This window comes from Manis pentadactyla, chromosome 3 (assembly GCF_030020395.1).
Source record: "Manis pentadactyla isolate mManPen7 chromosome 3, mManPen7.hap1, whole genome shotgun sequence".
In the NCBI taxonomy this organism is placed as follows: domain Eukaryota; kingdom Metazoa; phylum Chordata; class Mammalia; order Pholidota; family Manidae; genus Manis; species Manis pentadactyla.
Genome location: NC_080021.1, coordinates 89,478,187 through 89,500,223, shown reverse-complemented (window position 1 = coordinate 89,500,223; position 22,037 = coordinate 89,478,187). Strand labels below are relative to the sequence as shown.

At 46.0% G+C, this 22,037-nt stretch overlaps 1 protein-coding gene across 4 annotated transcripts in view; it reads left to right on the top strand.

Annotated features, from left to right (window-relative positions):
• The window catches only part of DIP2C (disco interacting protein 2 homolog C), a 307,297-nt gene that overhangs the window by 163,800 nt on the left and 121,460 nt on the right, over window positions 1-22,037 (top strand). For all 4 annotated transcript variants that reach the window (XM_057498097.1, XM_057498098.1, XM_057498099.1 and 1 more), the window contains 5 exons: window positions 1,627-1,752; window positions 6,298-6,507; window positions 15,680-15,814; window positions 18,165-18,284; window positions 19,346-19,543. In XM_057498097.1, coding sequence (XP_057354080.1) covers window positions 1,627-1,752; window positions 6,298-6,507; window positions 15,680-15,814; window positions 18,165-18,284; window positions 19,346-19,543 — 789 coding nt within the window. The remainder of the gene's footprint in view (window positions 1-1,626; window positions 1,753-6,297; window positions 6,508-15,679; window positions 15,815-18,164; window positions 18,285-19,345; window positions 19,544-22,037) is intronic.

Here is a 22,037-nt window from a genome sequence, read left to right as displayed (position 1 = left end):
TACAGGAGCATGGTATCTGTAGTTTATTTTCAAATGATTAGCAAAAAAAAAACAAAGCAGTGGGGTCAAATGTAAACAATTGGTGAATTTGGGTCAAAGTTATATAGCAGTTCTCTGTCGTATTCTTGCACATTTTCTATAAATTTGAAATTATATCCAAAAAATTTTAAAGGGAGAATATATAAAAATCAAAGTGGTTAGTATGGAAGAATTAGTGTACTCTGTCTCATCGACGAACCCTTTTGTTTCACGCCATGATCCATTGTTCAATCATCAGTTTTTATTCTGGGAGTTTAGGAAAAAGTGACCATGAACTAGGTTTTTGTGTTATAGCACTTGGAGTCTAGTTGAAAGAAAGAGGAGTACGCACAAAAGCTGAACAGAACAGAGCAGTGAGGTCACAATGCTGTGTTATGCTCCTGGCCGAGGGCCGGGGAGCAAGCTCTCTGGTCCCAATACCTTGGCCCTGCTTTTCGTGTGGAGCAGCCAGTCTGCTCTACATGTAGGCGTGGCTCTCCCCAATGAAACGCCACCAACAAGAGGAGCTGGAAGGCACACCTGGCCCGTGGGCTGCACTGAGGACCCTGCTCTCAAGTGCTAACGGGGTGTAGGAACAGCCAGGTGGCAGTGGTGGAGGGTGTGGGCCCTGCAGGTGTGAGAACTGGGGAGCTTCGCACCTCTGCTTCCTCCTTTGTGAAATGGGAACCCTAAGATGTCCCCCCATAGAACTGTGTGAAGGTCGGATGCAGCCATATGCTCCGACTGCTACCTCCTAACTGGTTTCCTGAGTCCTCACAACAGCCAGAACAGTCTTCCAATGTGGAATCAGATCATGTCACCCCAAAGCCCCCCATGCTTCCCCATCACAGAACAGGAGCCAGGCTGATAACTGGGACCCCAGCTGTTCCTCCCTGTGCTGTCTCATCCACAGGGAGGGTCCTGCAGGTCTCCTGGGGCAGACTCCACTCCAGGAGCCCCTCTCTGGCCTCGCCACTCAGCAGCCACCCAGTCAGTGCATGGGTGCTGCTTCAATCCCTACCCCCTCTGATTGTCTTCTGTGAGTGTCTTGCCCGTTAGAGAGTGACCTGCATGAGACACAGTTCCTTACTTGCTGATTCTCCACAGTAAGCGCAGCCTGTGGGCTACTTTACAATGTAGGCATTTGGGAAATGTTTGTGGGGTTAATTGAATGGGTTAATATACTCACTAGGCCTGATACATAACTGAGTGCTTGGTAAGTGTAGCTAAAATCTTACAAATGACCTGTGATATGTGCATACCTCCCTTGTGGAACATTGAAATGAATTAGGAGGCTTGGAAATGTGACCTATGAAGAAATATTTGAAGATCAAGGTCCACTCACCCTCAGAAAAGAAAAATGACATAGCAATTTGCAGCCACTCTTTGCTTATTTATACAGATTCTTGGGTAACAAAATGAATAACGAGAAGTCTGTCAGTGAATTTCACTGTTTTCTTACTGGAGTTTTCAAACTGGCCAACTTCCTCCCTGACCTATCCATTTGTGACAGGTTCTGTAGGATAAACTATTTCATGGGACCAGAGAAAGGAGAAGAAACAGGGGCCTCAGGCAAATGATGGTCTAACCACGCCTTCTCTGTTTCAGATGTCCACACAGAAGCCGTGCAGGCTGCACTTGCCAAACACAAAGAACGGAAGATGGCGGTGCCCATGCCCTCCAAGCGCAGGTCCTTGGTTGTACAGACCTCGATGGATGCCTACACACCTCCAGGTGAATGGCAGGCCCGCTCTCGGCTTTGGAGTGATGAGCATATCTTAGAATTAATTGCTTACTAGCCCAGCAACCAGTCTTACAGCTTTCAAAGTAATGGCGCTATAGTTCAGACTTGGTGAGCCAGAAGTCCAGAAACAGTATATGTGCACTAAACTAAACTTGGAAGGAAAATTGACATTATTAGGTATGTGTCTGTATCAATGTGTATTTTAACTTTTCATTGAGACTCATAAATAGACACAGACTTTTAAAATCTTATAAAATTTTACTTAATTGTTCATATAGCAAAAGAGAAGAAATTCTGCATCTGTCTAATTGAAGATGGTCTTTTCTTCCACTTAGACTGGGACATACATATTCTCAAGTCTTTAAACTATAAAAATGTTGTGATATTGTATTAAGGAACCAAATAAATTGAAATATTGAGGTGGCTACTTAAATTTGAGGTCACTGAACTTTTCCTGTAAAATGCAGCTGGTACTTTGGTCTCTGCTGGCTGCGTCATGTCTGTCACAGCTACTTACTCTGCCCTTGTATGAAAGCAGCTGCAGGCAGCATGTCAGTGAATGGGCATAGCATGTGCCAATAAAACTTTATTTACAAAAGGAGGCAGAGGGCTGGTTTGGTCCACAGGCCTGCTGAACCCTGATCTAAATGATTGAAGGTAATAGTATCTCATTTATATTTCTGCTTTTATTTAATCTTGAATTTATGTAACTGCCTAAGTTTTCCACTTCGCTCTGCCCAGGGTGAAGCACAAAGTACATTATCTAGGTATCCATTATTAACATGAAGGATTGAGCCTAATTTACTTGATATTTTTTCTGTGATTGTGGTTCCAAGTTTCTTCATGTCGTTGTCATCACTCTGTCTTTTCTACAGACCTGATTACCTTACACACCACTTGGAACAGTTTTAAATGCCATCATTTTTGTTCACAAGACAAGCTTAAGGCACGATAAGAATATGAACATATGCAGAACTTTCTGGAGTGTTTTGGGCTCTAGTCCTGAGTGTTTTCAAGCGAAGAGGTTAATAGAAGCACACATGTGAGTGCAGTGATACAGTCATATATATCCAGCATTACTTCAGATAACTGGGACATATCCAACTTTACCTGCCATTAAAGGTAGAAATCTGGGCCTTATGAGATGAAACTTAGTGTATACCTTAGTCATTTTGGTTTTTATTTACAGGCAATCCAACAAATGTTTTTCATCTCAAGAATGTGATACTCTAATAATGAAGGGAATCCTTTTTGCCAGTTTCCTTACTTATTCTACTTCTTCCCTCATGATGAGCCACAAAACATAATTTGAGGCTATTTTAAAATCAGCATAATTAATGTGCTTAATCCTGTTCATTCACAGTTCATGGTCATAGTTTCCCAGAATGTGTAATATGCTGAAAGTTTTTATTTGAATGTGTTTGTATAACAAACACATGGACTTACAAGGATAACAAGCCCACTTAACATATTTTAACCAAATCATTGGAACTAGACAGTATTCAGGGAGTTGGACATTTTTAAGAGCCACTTGTTATGAGAAATGTGAGTTTAAAATGCAAGAAGCAATGTAATTGTTTATATGCTTTTTCACATGTTGAGCCCATCCTCAGAAATGTTATGGTGTTATACGTGATGAAAGACAAAACTTCCAGAAAAACAAAACTTACATAAGTGTCTTTGAAAAATATAAAAGAATATTATTGGGACTGTGAATTTTGGTGAAACATTTGCATTTATTCATGTAACCATGTAAACAATCACATTGGAGTCCTGGTGATAACATCACATGGGATAGTTTTATATAGTCATAAATGCCCATACCATCATCGTAAAAACTTTCACTCACCACCTGTTCTGTGCATAGCAGTTGTGTATGTGTTTATAACCATACTTGCTTGTACAAAATCTCGGGTCAGCTTCATTTTCTTTCATTCTGGATTCCTTGCTGCTGATAACATTTGTGAGAACTCACCTCATGCCCACTACTCCTCAGAGAATGTTTTGCACTTATGTTCTCTGGGTAAAAGGACTGGTTGCTGTCCAGTGTCATAGTTTCTGGAAAAGATCCAATTAGGGTTGTAAGGCCAGTCTTCTAGAGGAAAAACTTGCCTTTAGTTTTTTACATATAAAAATACAAGGAGAGTTTGCCATCACTCTGCTTCTAGCCATAATGAAATAACTGGTACTAGACTAACCACTCACAGTAAGCAACCGAACTGTAAAACTGCTTGAAACGTTTTTGGGCTGCAGGCCTCCAATGGCACAAGACTGAAAGAGGAGCGGCGAGCCACTGAGGCTGTGAGTGTGGAATACACACCAGATTTTGAAGAGTTTATATGAATAAATGACTGGAAAATATTTCATCAATTTTCATATTATAAGTTTAAACTTATATTTTGAGTTGTATAATTTAAAATACATTTTTAAAATTAACTGTACCTATTCATATATTTTTTAATGTGGCTACTCTAGGGTTTTAAATTATATATAAGTTTATCATTATATTTCCGTTAGAAAGTACTGGTGTTCACTACAGCAGAAGATGGAGTTTGTTAATCTGTGATTATAAATACTTAGTCAGGAGTCACATCAAAATATGTCAAAGGACTAAAGGGAAATACTGTCCTAATACTTGAGCTGAGCAGAGAAAAGGAAAATATTTTAAAAATTAATGGAAACTCTCAAACTAAAAAGTGTAGTAAGGGAATTTTACTGGATCCATTCAGTATCCGATTGTAGAGGGAAGATGGAGTCTGGACTTGAGAGATCAGGGAGGCAGAAGGCCAAAGGGACTTCAACAGAACCTCACCCATCTGTGGTATGACGTTAACAGAACCAGAGTCCAAGGAGAAGAGTGAGAAAAAGGCAGAAAACTGTTTGAGGAAATAAGGGTCCAAACCTGTCAGATTGTTGTAAAACACCATCTCAGACTCCAGAAGCTCAGCAAACCCCAAGAAGGATAAGAATCACCCCCACATTCACTACAGTTGAAAGGTTGAACCCCAGAGATTGAAAGGTAATCTTGAAAGCACCAGAGTAAAGCTGACACATGCACAGGAGAGCATCACGAAGCAGCTGTTCATATGGAGATACAGTCAAGGCCAGAAGGCAGTGGAGAGACAGCTTTAAAGTCCAAAGAGGAGAAAAACAAAATGGTCCACTCATCTCCTGAGGCAAATATCCTTCATGAACAAAGGTGAAATAAAGACAGAGACACAGGAAAGCTGAGCCAACCTGGTGTCAGCAGACATGCTAACAGATGGATGAAGCCAGAGGAGCATCTGTAAAAAGGGCAGTTTTACTGCTGCTGTTCCAACCTGATGCCTTAATTTACTCTTCCTGCTGTATTTCACTAGCTAGAACTCTCCAGATAAAAGAAAAAAATGGTAAAGGTGGTAAATTTCATGTTGTGTGCAATTTACCACAATAAAAAAATTGAAGAAGTCTTGCCTTTGAATACAAAAAAATGTGTAAATTTTATTTTTACATAAATTATAATTATAAATTACAATTCTAAGTTATTTTAGAAAGCAGGACAGGGGAAGACGATCTGTCAGATTTCTAAAGCTTCTGCTTTTCTAACAGATGTCTGACAAACTTTAAAATATTCCCAGACAGCATAGGTCATATCACAATGATAATAAAACATTAATGTAATTATTCTCTATAAATACTGTCACTTTTTTTTTTTAAGTCCTATCAAAGCCTTGATTTAAGGGAAACTGCCACTTCTCTTCTTCTCCTTAAATGTTCCAGAGCTATTCACATCCTTTTTTCCCTCCTGGCATCTCACCTAAGTCACTTATAGGTAGGACCCTTAATGTCTTCTTCCATTGAAGTTTAAATAACAAGCACACCAGTGATTCACTCTTGAGAGCTTTGCTACTAGGTAGAAAGTTATCACATGAAAAATACTTAAATTTAGTGAAAATTTGTCTAAATCCAAAATACACAGTTTCACAGGCAGAATAATGAATCCAGTAAATAATGAAAAAAATTTTATAAGATGTGAATGTAAAAATAAATACACTTGGTCATAAAAGTAGCGTGGTGTGTGATTGTCACCAGAGGAGGAGGTAAGGTCTTGGGTGTGCGGGCAGCTGGGAGCTGTTGTACACCACTGCCTTCTCACTCTTTGAGAGGCTTACACTGAATTTAAAAATAAAGCAACACTCAGAGAAAGACCTGGAGATTAAACGAGGGCCACAGTCACTTTGAGATGCATGAGCACTCAGTGGCCTGGGAAGATGCCAACCGGGGCCCTCTCGCGTGTGTGCGTGAGAAGGAACATTCAGTCTCTGCCCAGACTGTGAAAGAAGTGGTTTGAGTGTGTCTTTCAGATTGTAATGTCAAAAGAAAGTCCTTTTTGTAGCCTATGTAAGGAGGAAAAACTGATTACAATAGAAGACCTCGCTGGGAAGTGCTATGACTTCGAGAGGTGGCAGGTCTCTGGTGTGTGAGGGAGGCCTTGTCCGCAGTGTCTGATTGGTGAGCTGCTTCGCTGAAACCTGGCAAACCACTCTTCCCCACAGATACCTCTTCTGGCTCGGAAGATGAAGGCTCCGTGCAGGGGGACTCCCAGGGGACCCCCACCTCCAGCCAGGGCAGCATCAACATGGAGCACTGGATCAGCCAGGCCATCCACGGCTCCACCACATCCACCACCTCCTCGTCCTCCACGCAGAGCGGCGGCAGTGGGGCAGCGCACAGACTGGCTGATGTCCTGGCCCAGACGCACATAGGTGAGTGCCTACCTTGGGCTGGAAGGGCAGAGAGCCAGGGAGTGGTGCCCTGGCAAATGGTGCGAGAAGGGCTAGTAGTCTGGGGGCAGTGTGGGGTGGCACCTGCCCTGTGGGTGTTCTGCCTGCTGGTGGCCTGGTGGCTGCAAGGGAAGGGCAGTGTGACACTGGACAAAAGTCTGGCCACTCTCAGCTGTGGGTTAAGATTTTTAAAAATACGAATAACAAAGTTCATAGAGTAAATCACCCACTTTGAATGTACTACCCCAGGGGTCAGTATGTCTGAGCAGGCAGCAGCCGCATGGGTCACCTCTGAGAGGCTACAAGCTCCTCCCTTGCTGTGCTTGCAAACTGAGACAAGACATGGCAGGGTCTCCTGGCCACATAGAGCCTCATGCCTGAGGAAATCCCCAACTGGGGAACAGGTAGAGACAGGTGAGCTGAGCACCCGGAGCTAACTCAGAGTGTTATATCTGGGCGGTTGGCCACTAAACAGTCAAATACATTTCAAACCAGCTTCTTAGGACTTAGCCCAACAGTACTTGCTCCACATGAAATTAAAGTTAAAGGCATCAGCTCTTTTAGTTTCTGATAAAAGTGTCAGAAGTGAGACCATTTTTGTACTTTTGTACTGCAGAGTCTCAGGCAGCTGATCAGGAGGGCTGGTTGTGTCTCAGTTTTCACCTGCGTGGCTACTGGTATCTTCAGAAAATGACCTCTCCCTGTTTTAGTTTCTTAGCAGGAGAAAAAAGGAACAGTGATTTCTTTCCTTTGTACCTCTCAGAACTTTGTAAGTAGAAAGGAGAGAATTCTTAAAAATTGTTTAAGGTCACACTCAAATGCAAAGCAGTCCTGCTTCAGGCCAAAGCACTTTCAGGAGCATGTGCGCTGGTCAGTGTACATGTACAACCTCTGTTTGAAACCACAGTGAGTAAAAAGTAAGCGGAAATGTGCAACCACTGAATATTTTTATATAATCAATTTCTTCTGTGTTTTGGAACGTGAGGTCCTGTGGGTATACATCTGGCACCCGCACAGACAGGTCAACTTGGGGTTCCCGCCCCTCTGTCCCTCACTCCAACTGTGGAAGGGTGTATATTCAATTCAGTCCACTTTTAAGGAAGTATCAGAATCTTACCAAGAGAAACACAGATTAATCACCATATTCGGTTCTCCATTTGTGAATGTGCACGTGGGATACTGGAGATTATAGCATGGAGAATTAAATTTATCCAGATGGTGAAAGGTCATATTACTCATGTACAGCAATCACAGTGTAACCTAAGTACAACTTCTGAGTGTGTGGCATTCAGTGTCTTCTAATTTGGCACATAAGAAAGTTCCTGGAATATCTGAAAATTTTCTGTAATTATGAAAAAAAAATTGAAAGAAAGCAGAGAAATAATGAAGCTCCGAGGAAAGGAGAATTAAGTCCTTTACTCCTGTGGCAAAGCTGGCGCAGTAACAAACCTGGGGAGGCAGCACTTGACCTTTGTTGAGATCATCAGAAGCCTATAAATAAGAATGTGTGTGAGCGTATGTAGTATTTTAAGGAATTTAGGATAAAATAAACTGCTTCTAGTCACTTGTGGCAAGGTACATGGGAGAGCAAAGCCCAGTGGTTACTGATCGTATTACAAAGCAGGCTGTTCTGTTTGCTGAGGTTGAAGCATACCCTGAGGCCTTGTGGGTTCTCATCATGGCATGTAAACGGGGACGCTGTGTGTGCCCCTCCATGGTCAGGCCAGTGTAGCACACAATGCCAGGCCCCTTGCAGTCACTGCTTCTCCTGCGGCTCTGGTGTCTTACGTGATGTTCTGTTACATCACACGGGAGATGCTGGCAGGCCTCCGTCACAAGAGAAGAAGCCTGCAACTTGAGGGCACCTGCCTCAGGTAGGAGGGTCCCGTCCCGCCCATGTACCCTGGCTCCTTGGTAGAGCCAGCACATTCCTAGGAAATGTCAGGAAGTACTTAGCCAGAACCTCTGTGCATGTAATGTTCTTAAGACAATTGAAAAAGAGAATTAGTACTCTAATTAAAATACTTTATCAGTACCCAAAGTTGAGGAGCATAATTTAGCAAGCCAGGAGAAATAATACAACACTTTAAACATTAAGAGGCATATTCATAAAAAGCATGGGAGTAAAATATTACAGGAAGCAGTTAGCTACATAGAGAAGGAAAAAATACAAACCACATAATTCATTGCTAGGCTGAGAAACAAGAACAAAGCAGATGGATAAGGTTGTACATTCAGAATCAAACTTGTATATTCAGGAAGTAGACTTCTGAATGAGCTGTTCTCTTATTTAGTAGCTTCAGGTATGCTGGTCGGGTCTCTGTCACCCGCTCTTAACCAGTGTCTGAGATGTTGCATATGGGTTCCATCGTGAGTACACTGCCATTACCAGATAGTCTTAGAAATAATCGCCGTTTCCAGAGTGTTCTAGAATTTGTTGAAGTAAATGTCCTATTTGTATCTGCAAGCAAATTCTCATCAGATTTCCTGCATCTGAACCTAGAAAGGCAGAGGTCAAAGGCAAGTGTGGGGCACACGTACCTGCATAATTATTCTGGAGCCTGGCCGTCGCATAATTGAGTCTGTATTTGCTTTTCTAGGGAGTTTATTCAGAGGGCTTGAATAAGACACCATCTGGATAAATCACCCTGATTTATTTATGTTTAACCCTCCAACATATTGGGGAATTCTTTCATAATTTCTCTATTTTAAGATGGTAAACATTTGAAAGGAATCACAAACATATCGAGGATGGTGATGTTGGCAAAGCCTGTACATGTGTGGCTGGGGTCTCCCTGCTTCACTCCCCCTGCGCCCAGATGGGGTGTCCTCACAGCTGGACCTCCGTGATTCCACAGCAGGGTTGGTGAGCTTTTCCCCATCAAGGGGCAGAGAGTAAATAATTCAGGCTTTGTGGGCCAAACGGTCCCCATGGCAACCATTCAGCTATGCTCTCTAGACAGTGTGGAAACAATTGGGCATGGCTATGTGCCAATAAAACTTTATTTGTAAATAAAACAGCTGGCAGGCTATCCATTGTTTACCAAATCCTGTTTCAGAGTTTTAAACCGTGCTATTGAAAAAACAGGCAGAAAGAAAAATAGGCTTTGTGTTAGGTAACACCAGGCAGCATGGAGTTACATATTTCTCGTGTCTCATTTGGGTAATTTGGTATCAAAAGAAGTCTGTCTTGAGAGATGGCTTGAGAGTCAGGTGGCATGACTGGAGTTTTCATTTGGGCCTTAATGCTGGCACCTAACTCTGCATCATCATGTTGGTGTGGAATAAAGCTGAGCTCAGATGCACACTCATGGGATTGAGCAAATATCACCATGTATCTTTTTTCATTTCCTTGTTGACCCCTTTAACCATTGACCCCTTTCCCGTCCAAACATCTCCATACCTTTCTCCATTCTTCTAGAGAAGAACGTGCCCTCTTTCCAAGGTCATCCTGTCACCTTTGTTCCTGATCCTACTCCTTCTGGACCCGAGCCTTGCCTGGATCTGCTACTTCTGTTCTATTTTGCATCCTGGCTACCCTCAGTTTGGGTGTTGCTGGCCACTTACTTCCTCCTCTGCCAGACACTCTGCATGCTGGTTCTCTTCCCTCTGATGGTCCTTTCCTCTCCTTCCTGTGGCTCCTCTCCCTGGCCTGTCCCTACTTGCCGACATCATCCATTCCCAGTTTTCAAGACCACTTGCTCTTCCATGGCTCACAGATCTGCATTTCCTGCTGTGGAATCCTTCACCACTCCGCAATTCCAAGAGCCTTGCCATGCCACACATCAGCTCCCCTCCCCCGCCCTCGGCTGTACCCTGAGGCAGCTTGTCTGACGAGGTCTCAGGCCCTCAGGAGGAGGCTCCGAGCCTCTGCATCCCCAGGCTTCTTCCTCACCCTGCACACCAGCGGTGTCAACACCAGGCATCCTCATCTGGGCATGTGGCTCCCATGTGTGTTTTGCAGGCCTCCTTCCTCCATATCACTGCTCCAGGGCCTGATTCCAGGCTCCTCGCCTGTGCCCCCACTGCTGGACTGTTGCAGCCCCTCTCGCCCCCATTTCCCCCCTTTTCACATACCCAGTGCCCTGTCAGTGCAGCTAAGGCACAGATCTACTCTTGTCTCTTCCCCAAAAATGCTTTTGAGTATTTATACTTCTCCAAGTCGCTTCTGTTTGGATTTTATACTTCGAATCAAAGTAATGATTTTGAAAGAACAAGCATCCTAAGCCTTCACCCATGCCTACCTTATTCTGCCGGAAATCCTTATTAAACTGCTTACCCCCACTTAGAATACACGAGGCATGCATCTATTTAGCACTTTCGGTTTTTTTTCAGTGTTTAAATGCATTTACCTCAGAGTAGTAACAGGTCATTTACACCTTTAGGCATAGGAGCTTCACAGGTTCTCTCTTGGGAGGAAAGGATCCCGCCCAAGGGGAGAGGAGGCTGCAAGTGGTGGTGGTGATAATGCTACTACTGCAGCTGTCAGGTGGTGCCACTAGGCTCCCTCAGACCGTGGGCAGTAGGCCGCATCCCTGTTTTCCAGAAGGAAGGCTGGGGGTCTGGAGAGCCACCTGCTACCCCAGGTGCCCAGCTAGGAAGAGGCCAGCAGGTGTTGGATCGGGACCTGTTGGAGGTAGTATCCCTGGTCTGTCAGCAGCTTTGTTCTAGGTTGGCCCTGCTCATTACCAGCAGGAATAGCTTTGAGAGAGACAGCGCAGTTGGGCTGGGTCAGGATTTCAGTGCCCCATCACAACCCGACTGGTCTGCTCTGTGCATGCTCCATGGCGATTGGAGCCTTTCATGGTGAATTTGGATGCGTGGATATGAAAATCCAGAAGCCATTGTGTGAAGTTAGATTCCTGCTGTCCTGAGACTGGTCTAATGGTGGCTGTCGTGTCCTGGGGGGTCTTCATGCCGTAGGTGTGGGAGGGAGGCAGTCCCAGCTGAGACCCTGTGTGAACCTCCTGAAGTCAACCCTGCCTCTCAGTACTTTGGCCCCAGGGAAGGTTCCAGCACAGAACTACCCAGCGCTTTCCTAACCATCTTTAGATCAGTCTGGGTGATTTCCCCACAAATTTGAGAAGAAACTATGCATTGCCATGACCAGTATCACACTTAGGGAAAGCTGGTCAGCAGACAAGGCGAACAGATCTCTAGGGAAGGGGAGACAGTCCCTCATTACATCATCCTACATTGTGTCCAGCTGAGCCACCAATGGCGCTGTCCGCCAGCACGTCCCAGCAGAGCCGGTGAGCTGCACGTGGAGGTGCTAGTGCTAGAGCAGCTATGCTGAGTCCCCAGCAGCAAAGCTGGGTGCTCCAACCCTGAGAAGCGGGCACACTCTTCACCATGCGTGTTCTTTTTCAAGAGGGCGTCTGGTGCACCTGCACGTTTTCTGCGAGGAACCTGCTTCTCCACCGTGTGGTGGGCTGGCAGGCTGCCCTGGGCAGCTGGGGTGACCAGGCCAGCCGGTGATCTGAGCCCTGCCTCACAGAGACCCATTTTCCCCCCTGCTCAGTGACCATGGTGGTCAGCTGGCCGTCAGAATGTCAGGCATGCATTCCTGATGTGAAAGGCAGGGCCTCTTGAGCATGTTACATGTTATCTGTCAGCATCCAAGAGCATGTTGCTTTCTACATACAGGAAGTCAGATTCTCTGTTTTTCTTCTCTTGATTTGGAAGTTATTTGGGGACTGAAGAATAATTAACAGGGTTAAAAGTAGAATGTGTCACCACCAACCCCTGAGGGTTCCCAGCCATACAGGTGGAATTACGGGATGCTTCTTGTCAGCAGTGAGAGACCAGAGGCATTTATCTGGACGTGAAGTGTGTGTACGCCTTTGCTCTGTGCTCTCTCACCCTGCCTGCCTTCAGCATCTGAGCCAGGCGTGGTGTGGCTGCAGCATCTGAGCTGGACACCAGCTGTGGCAGGTGGTGAGGAAGGAGTCAGACTGGGAGGCACCCTGAAATGGTCATGGCCAAACAGGGTGGATTGTTGGCAAGAGTAGGAGCAGTTGAAGGCCTGAGATGGACCCTGTGGTACTGATGGAGCCAGAGCAGCCTGCAGATTCTGTCAGGAAGGTCTGCCAAGCCCCCTGCCTCCCATGTCCCTCCTGGTTCCAGACTCTTAAGGAGCCCATGTCAGCAGCCCAGCAAAAGTAATGCTGAGGTAGGTGAGATGGGAGCTGCCCCATCAGGGAGCAGGTGTAAGGTGTCACCATGGCCCTGGGGTGTGGCTTATGGCAGAAGTGACACCTGATAGCCGGCTGCAAGGATGGCTGCTATTTTTCTCTTGATTTTGGGAGTACTGGACGTTACGGTAAGGCACAGGACATCTTGCTCAGAAGACACCCTCTCTGATGAGCTTTCTAAATCTTCAGATGCTCCTGACCCACCTGGGCATCCATTCTTGTGCTAGGAGTGGGGAGCCTGCCCCTCAGCCTGCCTCCACTTACATCAAGTGTGGGCATCTTTTCTGTGTGAGGTTCTTTTAGATTTCTTCTCAAAAGAATGGTGAGCTGCCCCGGTACTTGGAGTCCTAATCTTGCCAACATGAAATAAGGCGCATTGTGTCACAGTGGCGGAAGACTCCCCGGCCTCCACGGAAGCTGGTGCTGGGTTTACGCTCCCACCAGATATCATGGGAGGAGTCTGGCGAGACACAGGGGAGGTGACATGTAAGTAAATTTAGAAAGCACTTTGCATTCCCCAGCTGTCACTGTTCCTATTTTTAATCACCAGACGTCCTGGAATCATTATTTTTCTCAACTTCAAAGTGGAAACACCGCAGTATTCCTGCCACCAACACAGACACATTGGCTACAGTGTAACTTAACAAAGGAAATCTGAATAAAACCCAAATGTACTGAGTTCACGTTAGCCGTTTTGAGTGCCAGATTGGACACTTTGCTCCTCAGACATTAGTGTCCACTGTATTTCCATTGGAAATAGGAGGCCCCTGGGAGACTACTGCTTAGCTGTGAAGAATTAGATCATTCTAAAGTAGAAATGAACTCCATGTGGTAGCACAGATGGGGTGAGGAAAAGGGTGAGCCCGGAGTCCACATGTTCTCCGCTCAGTGAGGTGACTGAGCGTGTGACCTTGCCCACTCCCTCCCGAGGCACCGAGACCTGGCCTCCTACCTGAGGTATGGCCTGGGGGTGCCGGCAGGTGGCTCTGACGGCAGATGCACTCTCTCTTAGCCCTGGTGGTGGATGTCTGAGACCCAGGTGTGGTTGGGGCTGGTGTCCTGAGCCTCCCTCCTGGGACACCCTCTCCTCCTGCGTCCTCACATCGTCATCCCTGTGGGTGCAGGTCTGTGTCCTGATCTCCTGAGGACCCCAGTCAGTTGGGGTCAGGGCCCACCTCATGACCTCACAGTACCCTGATCACCTCTTTAGAGACCCCACCTCCCATCACAGCTCATACTGAAGCTCGGGGGCTGAAGGCTTCACATGTGGGCTTTGGGGACACAGTCCAGCCATGGCAGGGTGGATTCTTGTGAAGAAGAGGTGAGTGTAGGACATGGCTGTCTGCTGGGAGCCATGTTTAGGGCTCAGTACCCTTGTCATGCTTTACAAAGACTTCCTGGTTCAGACCCTAGTTGACAGGGCATGTTGCGGGTGTGGCTTGCCTTGTCATGCTCCTTGCCCCTTGTAGCACCTGACCCTCCATCTCTCCATCAGCAGACATCTGTGGACCCACAGCAGCGGTGTGGAGGCTGTTCTTCAGTACCTCGGCCAGTACCTCATACCGAAAAGCAGGCAGATGCATGGGGAGGTCATAGCTGGTGCCTGGGGGTGAGCCACGAGCAGGGACCAAACTGGGCAAAGGTGGCCCTGCTCTAACCTGCTAGGTTGGGTACCTGGGGCCACACTCTGTGGGTGGCTCGGGCAGGGAGCTGAGTTGGCACCCTGGATGTGACATCTGAAACTCACCTGGAAACTCAGAGCAGCCCCCACCACAGCAGAGCTCACTCGTGCAGTGCCCTGCCACCACAAGCCCGTGTCTACAGGCAGCTGATCTGAGCTCGCACATTGCCTGCAGGTGAAAGTTACCGGTAAGCCCAGGTCAGTGCCCACGGCCATCTCCCATCCTGTGCGGACATTTGCAGGATGGCTAAACTCCGAGTTCATGCTGACCTCCCAAGGTCGGCCAGGGCAATGCTCTGTCCTTTTCCCAGCTCAGAGCCTGGCAGTGTCTCCACATGAGCTGCCTGGTGCTGCTTTTGGCATTCTTGTGCTTAAAATGACCCCTGTGGTGCTGACATGGGCAGTGCCCGAAGAGGAGGGCCATGCAGCGTGGGGATGGGCTTCCCACAAAGGGAGTTAGGGGTCCTGAGAGCTTCTGGCAAGGATAACGAATCAAAGCTAATGAATGGTGCCGTGCCCGTGACGAGAACCCAGGGAACAGAAGGTGTCATTGATACCCACGTTTGACAGGTTCCCCGTGATACCTCATTTAGCAAATACATGTGCTTTCCCCATTTCCCCACTTAGCCATTTGAGAGCTTAACTTTGTCATCAAGGAGCATGGTGGAAAGGATGTTGCTAGTCTTGGGCATAACAGTCCCCAGTGCCTATAGATGGTGAACGTGTGGCCTTGGTTGACTATAAAGTATTATTCATATGAAGCACAAAACAGCTAAGGTGTCTTGAGTGCTTGTCTCTGTGAGGAAGTGTCCTAGGACTCCGTGTAGGTACTCAGTCCTGCGAGGAAGTAGCCACTATTCCCATTTGACAGAAGAGAACCTAGGTATGTGGGGCCTTTCCCAGGTCTGGAGTTGTTAGCAGAACTGGGATTCAGACCCCAACTGTGCCTCCAAAGCTTGAGCTCCTAACTGCCAAGGAAACTACTTTCATGAACAAACACATAACTTACAATGTCTCTTTTTCCATGACTACTTGAAAACATTGTTTTGTGCAAGTGCTACAGTGAATCACTGATGTGGCTCCTGCTGTGAGGTTTCATGTAGCTCTGTTCCTGCTCAAGAGCAGCATAAATTATCTTAAAGACACTTGTCATGCTGAGATTCTGCAGACTCTGATTTGGAATCGGCCTCTTCTAGGATGCTGTTTTTTGAACCCCGCTTGCTTAGCCTTCAGAGTAACTGTCTTGGTGGTATAGAACTTGTCATTTGCTTCCCCACAGAAAATCACTCTGCACCTCCTGACGTGACCACTTACACCTCAGAACACTCGATACAAGTAGAAAGGCCGCAAGGCTCCACGACATCGCGGACAGCGCCAAAGTACGGCAATGCCGAGCTCATGGAGACCGGCGACGGTATGTCCTCAAGGGCCCCCTCCTCCACACGCTCTGCCTACCTGCTAGCCTTTCTGTGCCCGCGGTTGGATGTTTCTTCTAGATACAGTTGACTTGTGATTTAATTTTCAAGTTTTTTATGAACCTTCCATAGAAGGTGGTGTAGTTGCAAGAAATGCAGCTGCTCGCCAAGTTGGCCACTAGTTACTTCTTGTAGGAAAAAGTGTCAATGTTATATGACTTCAGTCATGAGAGGAGAAATAAATTTTATAACATGACTCTGATGTTTTTACTAATGAATAACTAATGTTGGTTATTCATTTAAGTTAGAATTCAGTTAAGAAATAGGTATGAGTGTGTTAAGACCATGAACAGTTCATTAGGAGGGCAAGAAGGTGAAGCTAAATGTGGAACAAAATAGCTGGCAGACACAGGCCAGTATGGCGCTTCAGACTGTGGAAGCGAGAGGGTCTTTTCTTCTCCAGACTGGAAGAATATACTAATGATTTGGTAAAATGCAGTCAGGAGAGTTCTCTTTATTCCTTATATTGTTACTCTCGGTACACTCTGATCTGGTGGCCATTTCTGGTACTGCCCCGGGTTGTGGCAGTGTGCCTGGACTGTGTTCTCTCCTACTGTCCTTACAATCAGTCCCTCCAGAGTCTAGGAAGTAGGGACAGAGCTGGTGATGACCTACACTTTTTGTGGAAGATACTCAAATAGGCCTGGTGTGCCATTCACCCCTGTGATTCAGAAATGACCCAGGCTCTGACAGGTGCAGGCCACCTCCCTGGGCCCTGCTGTTGGGCTCAGGAGCTCCGCTGTGCAATGCTGTCAGTAGCATATCACCTCTGTGCTCTGCTGAACCCATGTTTACTAAGTCAGTCATGATGTTGTTCTTGTCACCATTTGAGTGGCTCTGCTGCCTTCTAGGCCCATTCCCTGCTCCCCCAGTGAATCCACACGAGTCTTGTCTCAGCGTGTGGTGATGCATCAGAATCGCCTGAGCTCTTGCCAGGACGTGTTCTGGGCTGGGCCCAGCCTCACACATCAGATGCCCTGGGCTGGGCCCCAGAATGATTCCGGCATGTTCTGAACAAGCTGGACAACCAGCAGCCTCATGAGATGACCTCCAGTTCATCCAAACCAAATTATGGGACTATTTATGGGACAGACTGTGTTTAGATGTTGGGAATTCTAGATTGTGTATTTTCACATATTTTCAAAACTATAAAATATTTAATGTCTCAATTCTGAAAATACCCAGAGAGTATTTTTGAGACTGCCTACTAAACGTTTTTTATTTGACAGAAAAATTACCTTCCGTTGTGTTTATTCCTACAGCTGAGGCCTGCTTTGGTGCACGGAGCTGGGGAGGAGGGGCAACTGCTCAGTCACTGTGGGAAATGCCCTCCGGGCCATAGTTCTCCGGTCTGGGAGCTGCCCGGGTCCTGGCGCAGGTTTCCGAGCACCTTTTTGGCAGGAATGAAATTTGCCTGACAGGATGCATTTTGTCCAGCTGACGATGCCAGTGTCTCAGAATTCCTTTTGTTCATTGATTTGGGTTATTTAAATATTTAAAACTTCATACCTTTTTTTATGATTACTCATGTAGTTTTCAAAATGATGTTGGATTCATTGTTGTAAGTAAGAGATAACCTATTATAAAACGGGGCTGTTTTGTCAGTGCACACAGGGAAGTGTGTATTTGTGCTCTGTGCTCCCAAGACTAGATTTGGAGCCTTTCCATTGCTGAGATTCAGGGACACACTGTCTACGTGTCCACTCAGGTGAGGGAAACTGACGGCTCATAGGAGGTCCTGGGGTTACCACAAGGGGCGGGGCCACACAGACCCTGTACAACCTGAGCCCCCAGCTTCCATCAGGAGGTGCAAGGCTGCCGTGTCTGATGGTGACCTGCTGAGGGCACCGGGGTTCACCCTCTCTGGCAGTGTCCTCCAGGCCCTGCACACTGCACAAGGTCCTGCTGCTTTGTGAGCTCTCTGATCCCACCGAAACAATGTCAATGAGGAGGTGACAAACCCTGTCTTAGGAACCAGAGCTGGGATGGAGCCCCATCTGTAGCCAGAGCAGGCTGGCCCATAAAGTTGTAAGAGTGTGTCTGCTATGTCTGCAACTCTCGCGGCTCACCTGAGGGGCTGCTGCTATGACTGCCCGCCTGGTGCATTGGCCTCTCCATGCAAGTCATCATGGGTGGCGCTTGGAGGGACACTGGGTTGCAAGGGCACAGGCCAGCTTCCAGCGTGCCAGAGAGACAGTGAGCACTGGTGGCATGGCATTGTTGCCATGGTGGCCTGTCCAAACCACAATGCACTCAGAGTTCCTGCATTGCCCTGGTTCTGTGTTTCAGGAGTGCCAGTAAGTAGCCGAGTGTCAGCCAAAATCCAGCAGCTTGTCAATACCCTCAAACGACCGAAGCGGCCGCCTTTACGGGAATTCTTTGTTGATGACTTTGAAGAATTGTTAGAAGGTAAACCCCCTATGCCCCCATCCTGCGGGACCTCTGTGTCCCCAGGCCCCTGAGCTGCAGGGGTCCTTTTGTAGGGACTATTCCCAAAGGGCCCTTTAAGATGTGCTAGGCACCCACTGTTGGGCAGATGTCCAAGCTGACTGTGGGTTAGTCACCTCAGCAGATTGCAACCTCATCCCATGAGCCAGGCCTCTTTCTAAGGACTCTATCTGGTTACAGAAATAAAAGTAAATTATAGAGAACCTTAGCTTGCAGCAATAGGCTTTCTCTGAATAAGCTTGAGAGGAACATGGGGGGAGCGTGTGGCCTGCCTGTCTTTGCCAGCTCAGGGCTGGCCTCTTAATCATAATGCTCATGAGCCTTTTAACACAACTTAAATCTGATACAAAATACTGTTTCATATATCAAACCCAGACCCTCAGTTTCTTGTTCTTTATACCACAAGGGAGGCATAGCTGAGTTTCTGGCTAGCAGATGGAAATTGTCAATCAAACCCTGAGAGAGAAACCTTTTCCAGAATTGAGAAAAATAAATCTCTTTTTCTCACATACCTAAAGAGGGGGCAAATGGTATTTTACTATGAGGCATTAATTTTTGTTTTACTCAAGAAAATATGGTCTATACTAGTTTTTCACAGTAGTTGTAGGAAATTTAAATTTACATCTCAGTATTTAAGACAAAATGTAATTTAGAAAGATTCGGGCCCTTTGGAGTCTAGAATTACTAGTATAAATCAGTAGTTCATATTTTAAACATAGGTGCTGGAACCCTAACTCTCGGTGTGTTAAGACGCGTAGTTTTACTTGTCAGTTTATAAATGCACTCAGGTGCCCCTAAGTTGCCCATCCTGGTAAATTGTAAAGTCAAGTGCTTTGGTCACATTCCTGAGGCCATTAGATAGGTCAGCCCTCTTCTAGAAAGGCACATGTATGTGTTTTCTGTCAACTAATAAATTTATACCTTATGTATAAGTCTCCCAGCTTCCTTAAAAAGAACAAAGAGGTGATTGTACTAACATGGATGTATTTTTCTTAACAACCTTTTTGTTCAAATGGCTTTAGTTCAGCAACCAGATCCAAACCAGCCAAAGCCAGAGGGAGCACAGATGCTGGCGATGCGCGGGGAGCAGCTGGGTGTGGTGACGAATTGGCCGCCGTCTCTGGAAGCTGCGCTGCAGCGGTGGGGAACCATCTCGCCCAAGGCACCGTGCCTTACCACAATGGACACGAACGGGAAGCCCCTGTACATCCTCACCTATGGTAATTCGCGAAGTCCATTCGCCTGTGGCTCATGCTGACACACCGCTGCCACTTCCTGTGGTTGGCTGATCTTTGTGCTGCCTTCTGTTTCCCGTGCGGAAGTTAGTGGATTCTGAAAGGAAGTATTAGGAAAATTACTTGGTTTGAGTATGAAAAGTAATTATTTGTTGAATGTTTTTTGAGTTAAATTCAGAAATGGATACAGAAAGCTCGTCATCATAACTCTAGTAAGATGTTGCATTTCACCTCTTGGAATGTGTGTGTGATATTCCTGAAATTAATGCTTCCTGGAAGGGTTGGAGTTAAAGATGTCTGATACATGTCACTCAAAAGAAACAAAGTCTGAAGTGCTTCTGCAGAGGGCGAGAGAAACAAGCTTGCCTTTAAACTTCCCCTACTACACTTAATTCAATCCATACACGTTTGGAGATAGTTACCTCTTCCAGAAGCACTCCCTTCTCTTGGTTCCGTGGACAGGGTCTGTGGAAAAAGCGGATTGTCAGGTTCCTTCCACACTACCTGCTGCTCTGTGCAGAGTATTAACTAGAGGACCAGAATGGCATAGTTCTAGCTGCATGTGTGAGCTGAGGTTACCTTTTTCTAAATTTTCAGTCTGTTTTTATGATGCTAACACTCCTCTAACTGCAAGGAGGAAAGAAATTGATTTCAACATTAGCAATCAAGGCCAAGATACTATGTTACCTAACATAGGGTGCAGCCTTTGGGGTGCGGAGCCCTGAGAGGCCCAGCTGTAGGCTCCCAGTTGGAAATGGGGAGGCGGGTGTAGAGGCATCTTTGGTAGCCTGGTGGTTTTATGGCTTCATTACTAACCCTAAGTGGCTAAGAGCACTTCACCCATGAGGCATGAGTTGTTTTTTTTTAAATGATGCTCTTGGGAATAGGTTATATTCGGTCAGAGACAGGTACTCAGAGCTGCTGCTCTGTAGCTGAGTCTTCCAGGGCCCTCCTGAAGCCTGCCTGTCCCACAGTGCTTGATAAGGTGTCTGAGGCACTGACTTCATGGCTTGCTGCTGCCTGGGAAATCAAAGATAAATGAGGTGTGGCTCTTGTGCCAAAGCTGTAGATGGGGAGGATGCCCCTCTTCGATGATGGAATGCAGACCAGGATGGGCTGCCTCTCCATCTTGCAAGGCTAAGGTGATTTGGAGGTTGTAAGATGCAGACCCAACGTTACCTATGAAAATCTGCAACCCATGTGTCTACACCAACACATCTCAGCTCTGCTCTTAAATCATCTTATTTGTTGTATTTTAACTGTCTGTATTAGGCACATGCTATGGGACAACCTTGGATTTTACTTGTTAAAGGGTATAAGGAAGCAGTGCATTTCTGAATGTAAGATTTTATGTCCATCAGGACATAAAATAGAGGTGTTGGATAATACATGGACACTGAGGAAGTGCTTCCTGTGTAGATGAACTTTGGTGATGGGTGTTGTTGAGCAGATGCAGACAAACGTTCGCTGAGCGAGACCTGCTATGATAACAAGTAACTTGGAGGGACCAGGCGGTTGACAGAAGTGCTGTTTACCTTCAGCTAAAATGTACTTTCCTGAAAGCCCTAGCATAGTGGGAGTTACCACCAGAGAAATAGGACATCATGGAAAATACAACAGATGACAAATGGCAGTTGTGAGCAAATGTATGGAAAATCTTACATTTTCCATTTACCAGTGTAAGTTCAAAAGCATACTAAAGAGAACCCATGGCATTTCATAATCCTACATTAATGAAATAAAGCATGCTAGGCAACCGGCTTTCTTCTGTCGTGCCATTCCTACAGAGACTTGTCAGTCTTCCTTCTCCACCGCCTCTGGGGGCTCAGTGAGACATCCCCAGGTTCATGTTCGGTCCCAAGTACTTTTCTACCGAGAAAATGTTTTTGTTTTCTTTTTTTAAATCTGTGACTTGGATTTTCTCAAGATATTTTGAGGGATTCAGGTGCTTGAGCTAGAACAACACTGGGCAGCTTTTCCATCTTTTTTATTTTTGTCATATTGGTGACAAGTTTCTCAGGCTCCCACCACGTTCCATAAAAGCTGTGTCAGCCCCTCCACACCCACCTGTCTTGCCCTCAGTCACTGTCTGTACAGTTGCTGACTCCTCATTCAAAGCCAAGTGAAATTAAATGTGTAATAAGAGTGCTTCCATCATTTCCACACCAATTCTTCTCTCCTACATGCTTGGGGCCGTCTCAGAGTCTCCATATATGTTTTTCCAGTTTAAATATCTGTTTAACTTGCCTTAAATCTGAAGAAATTTGCTTGTCTGAGTCCCAAATTTCAAATGTGCATTAACTATTATTAACTATAGTCCCCATGTTGTACATTACGTCTCCATGACTTATTCTACAGCTGGAAGTTTATACCTTTTGACCCCCTTCACCCGACTCTCATCCCCTACCTCTGGTGACCACCAACCTGTTCTTTCTTTCTATGAAATTGGTTTTTATTTTTCCTTTCTTATTTTAGATTC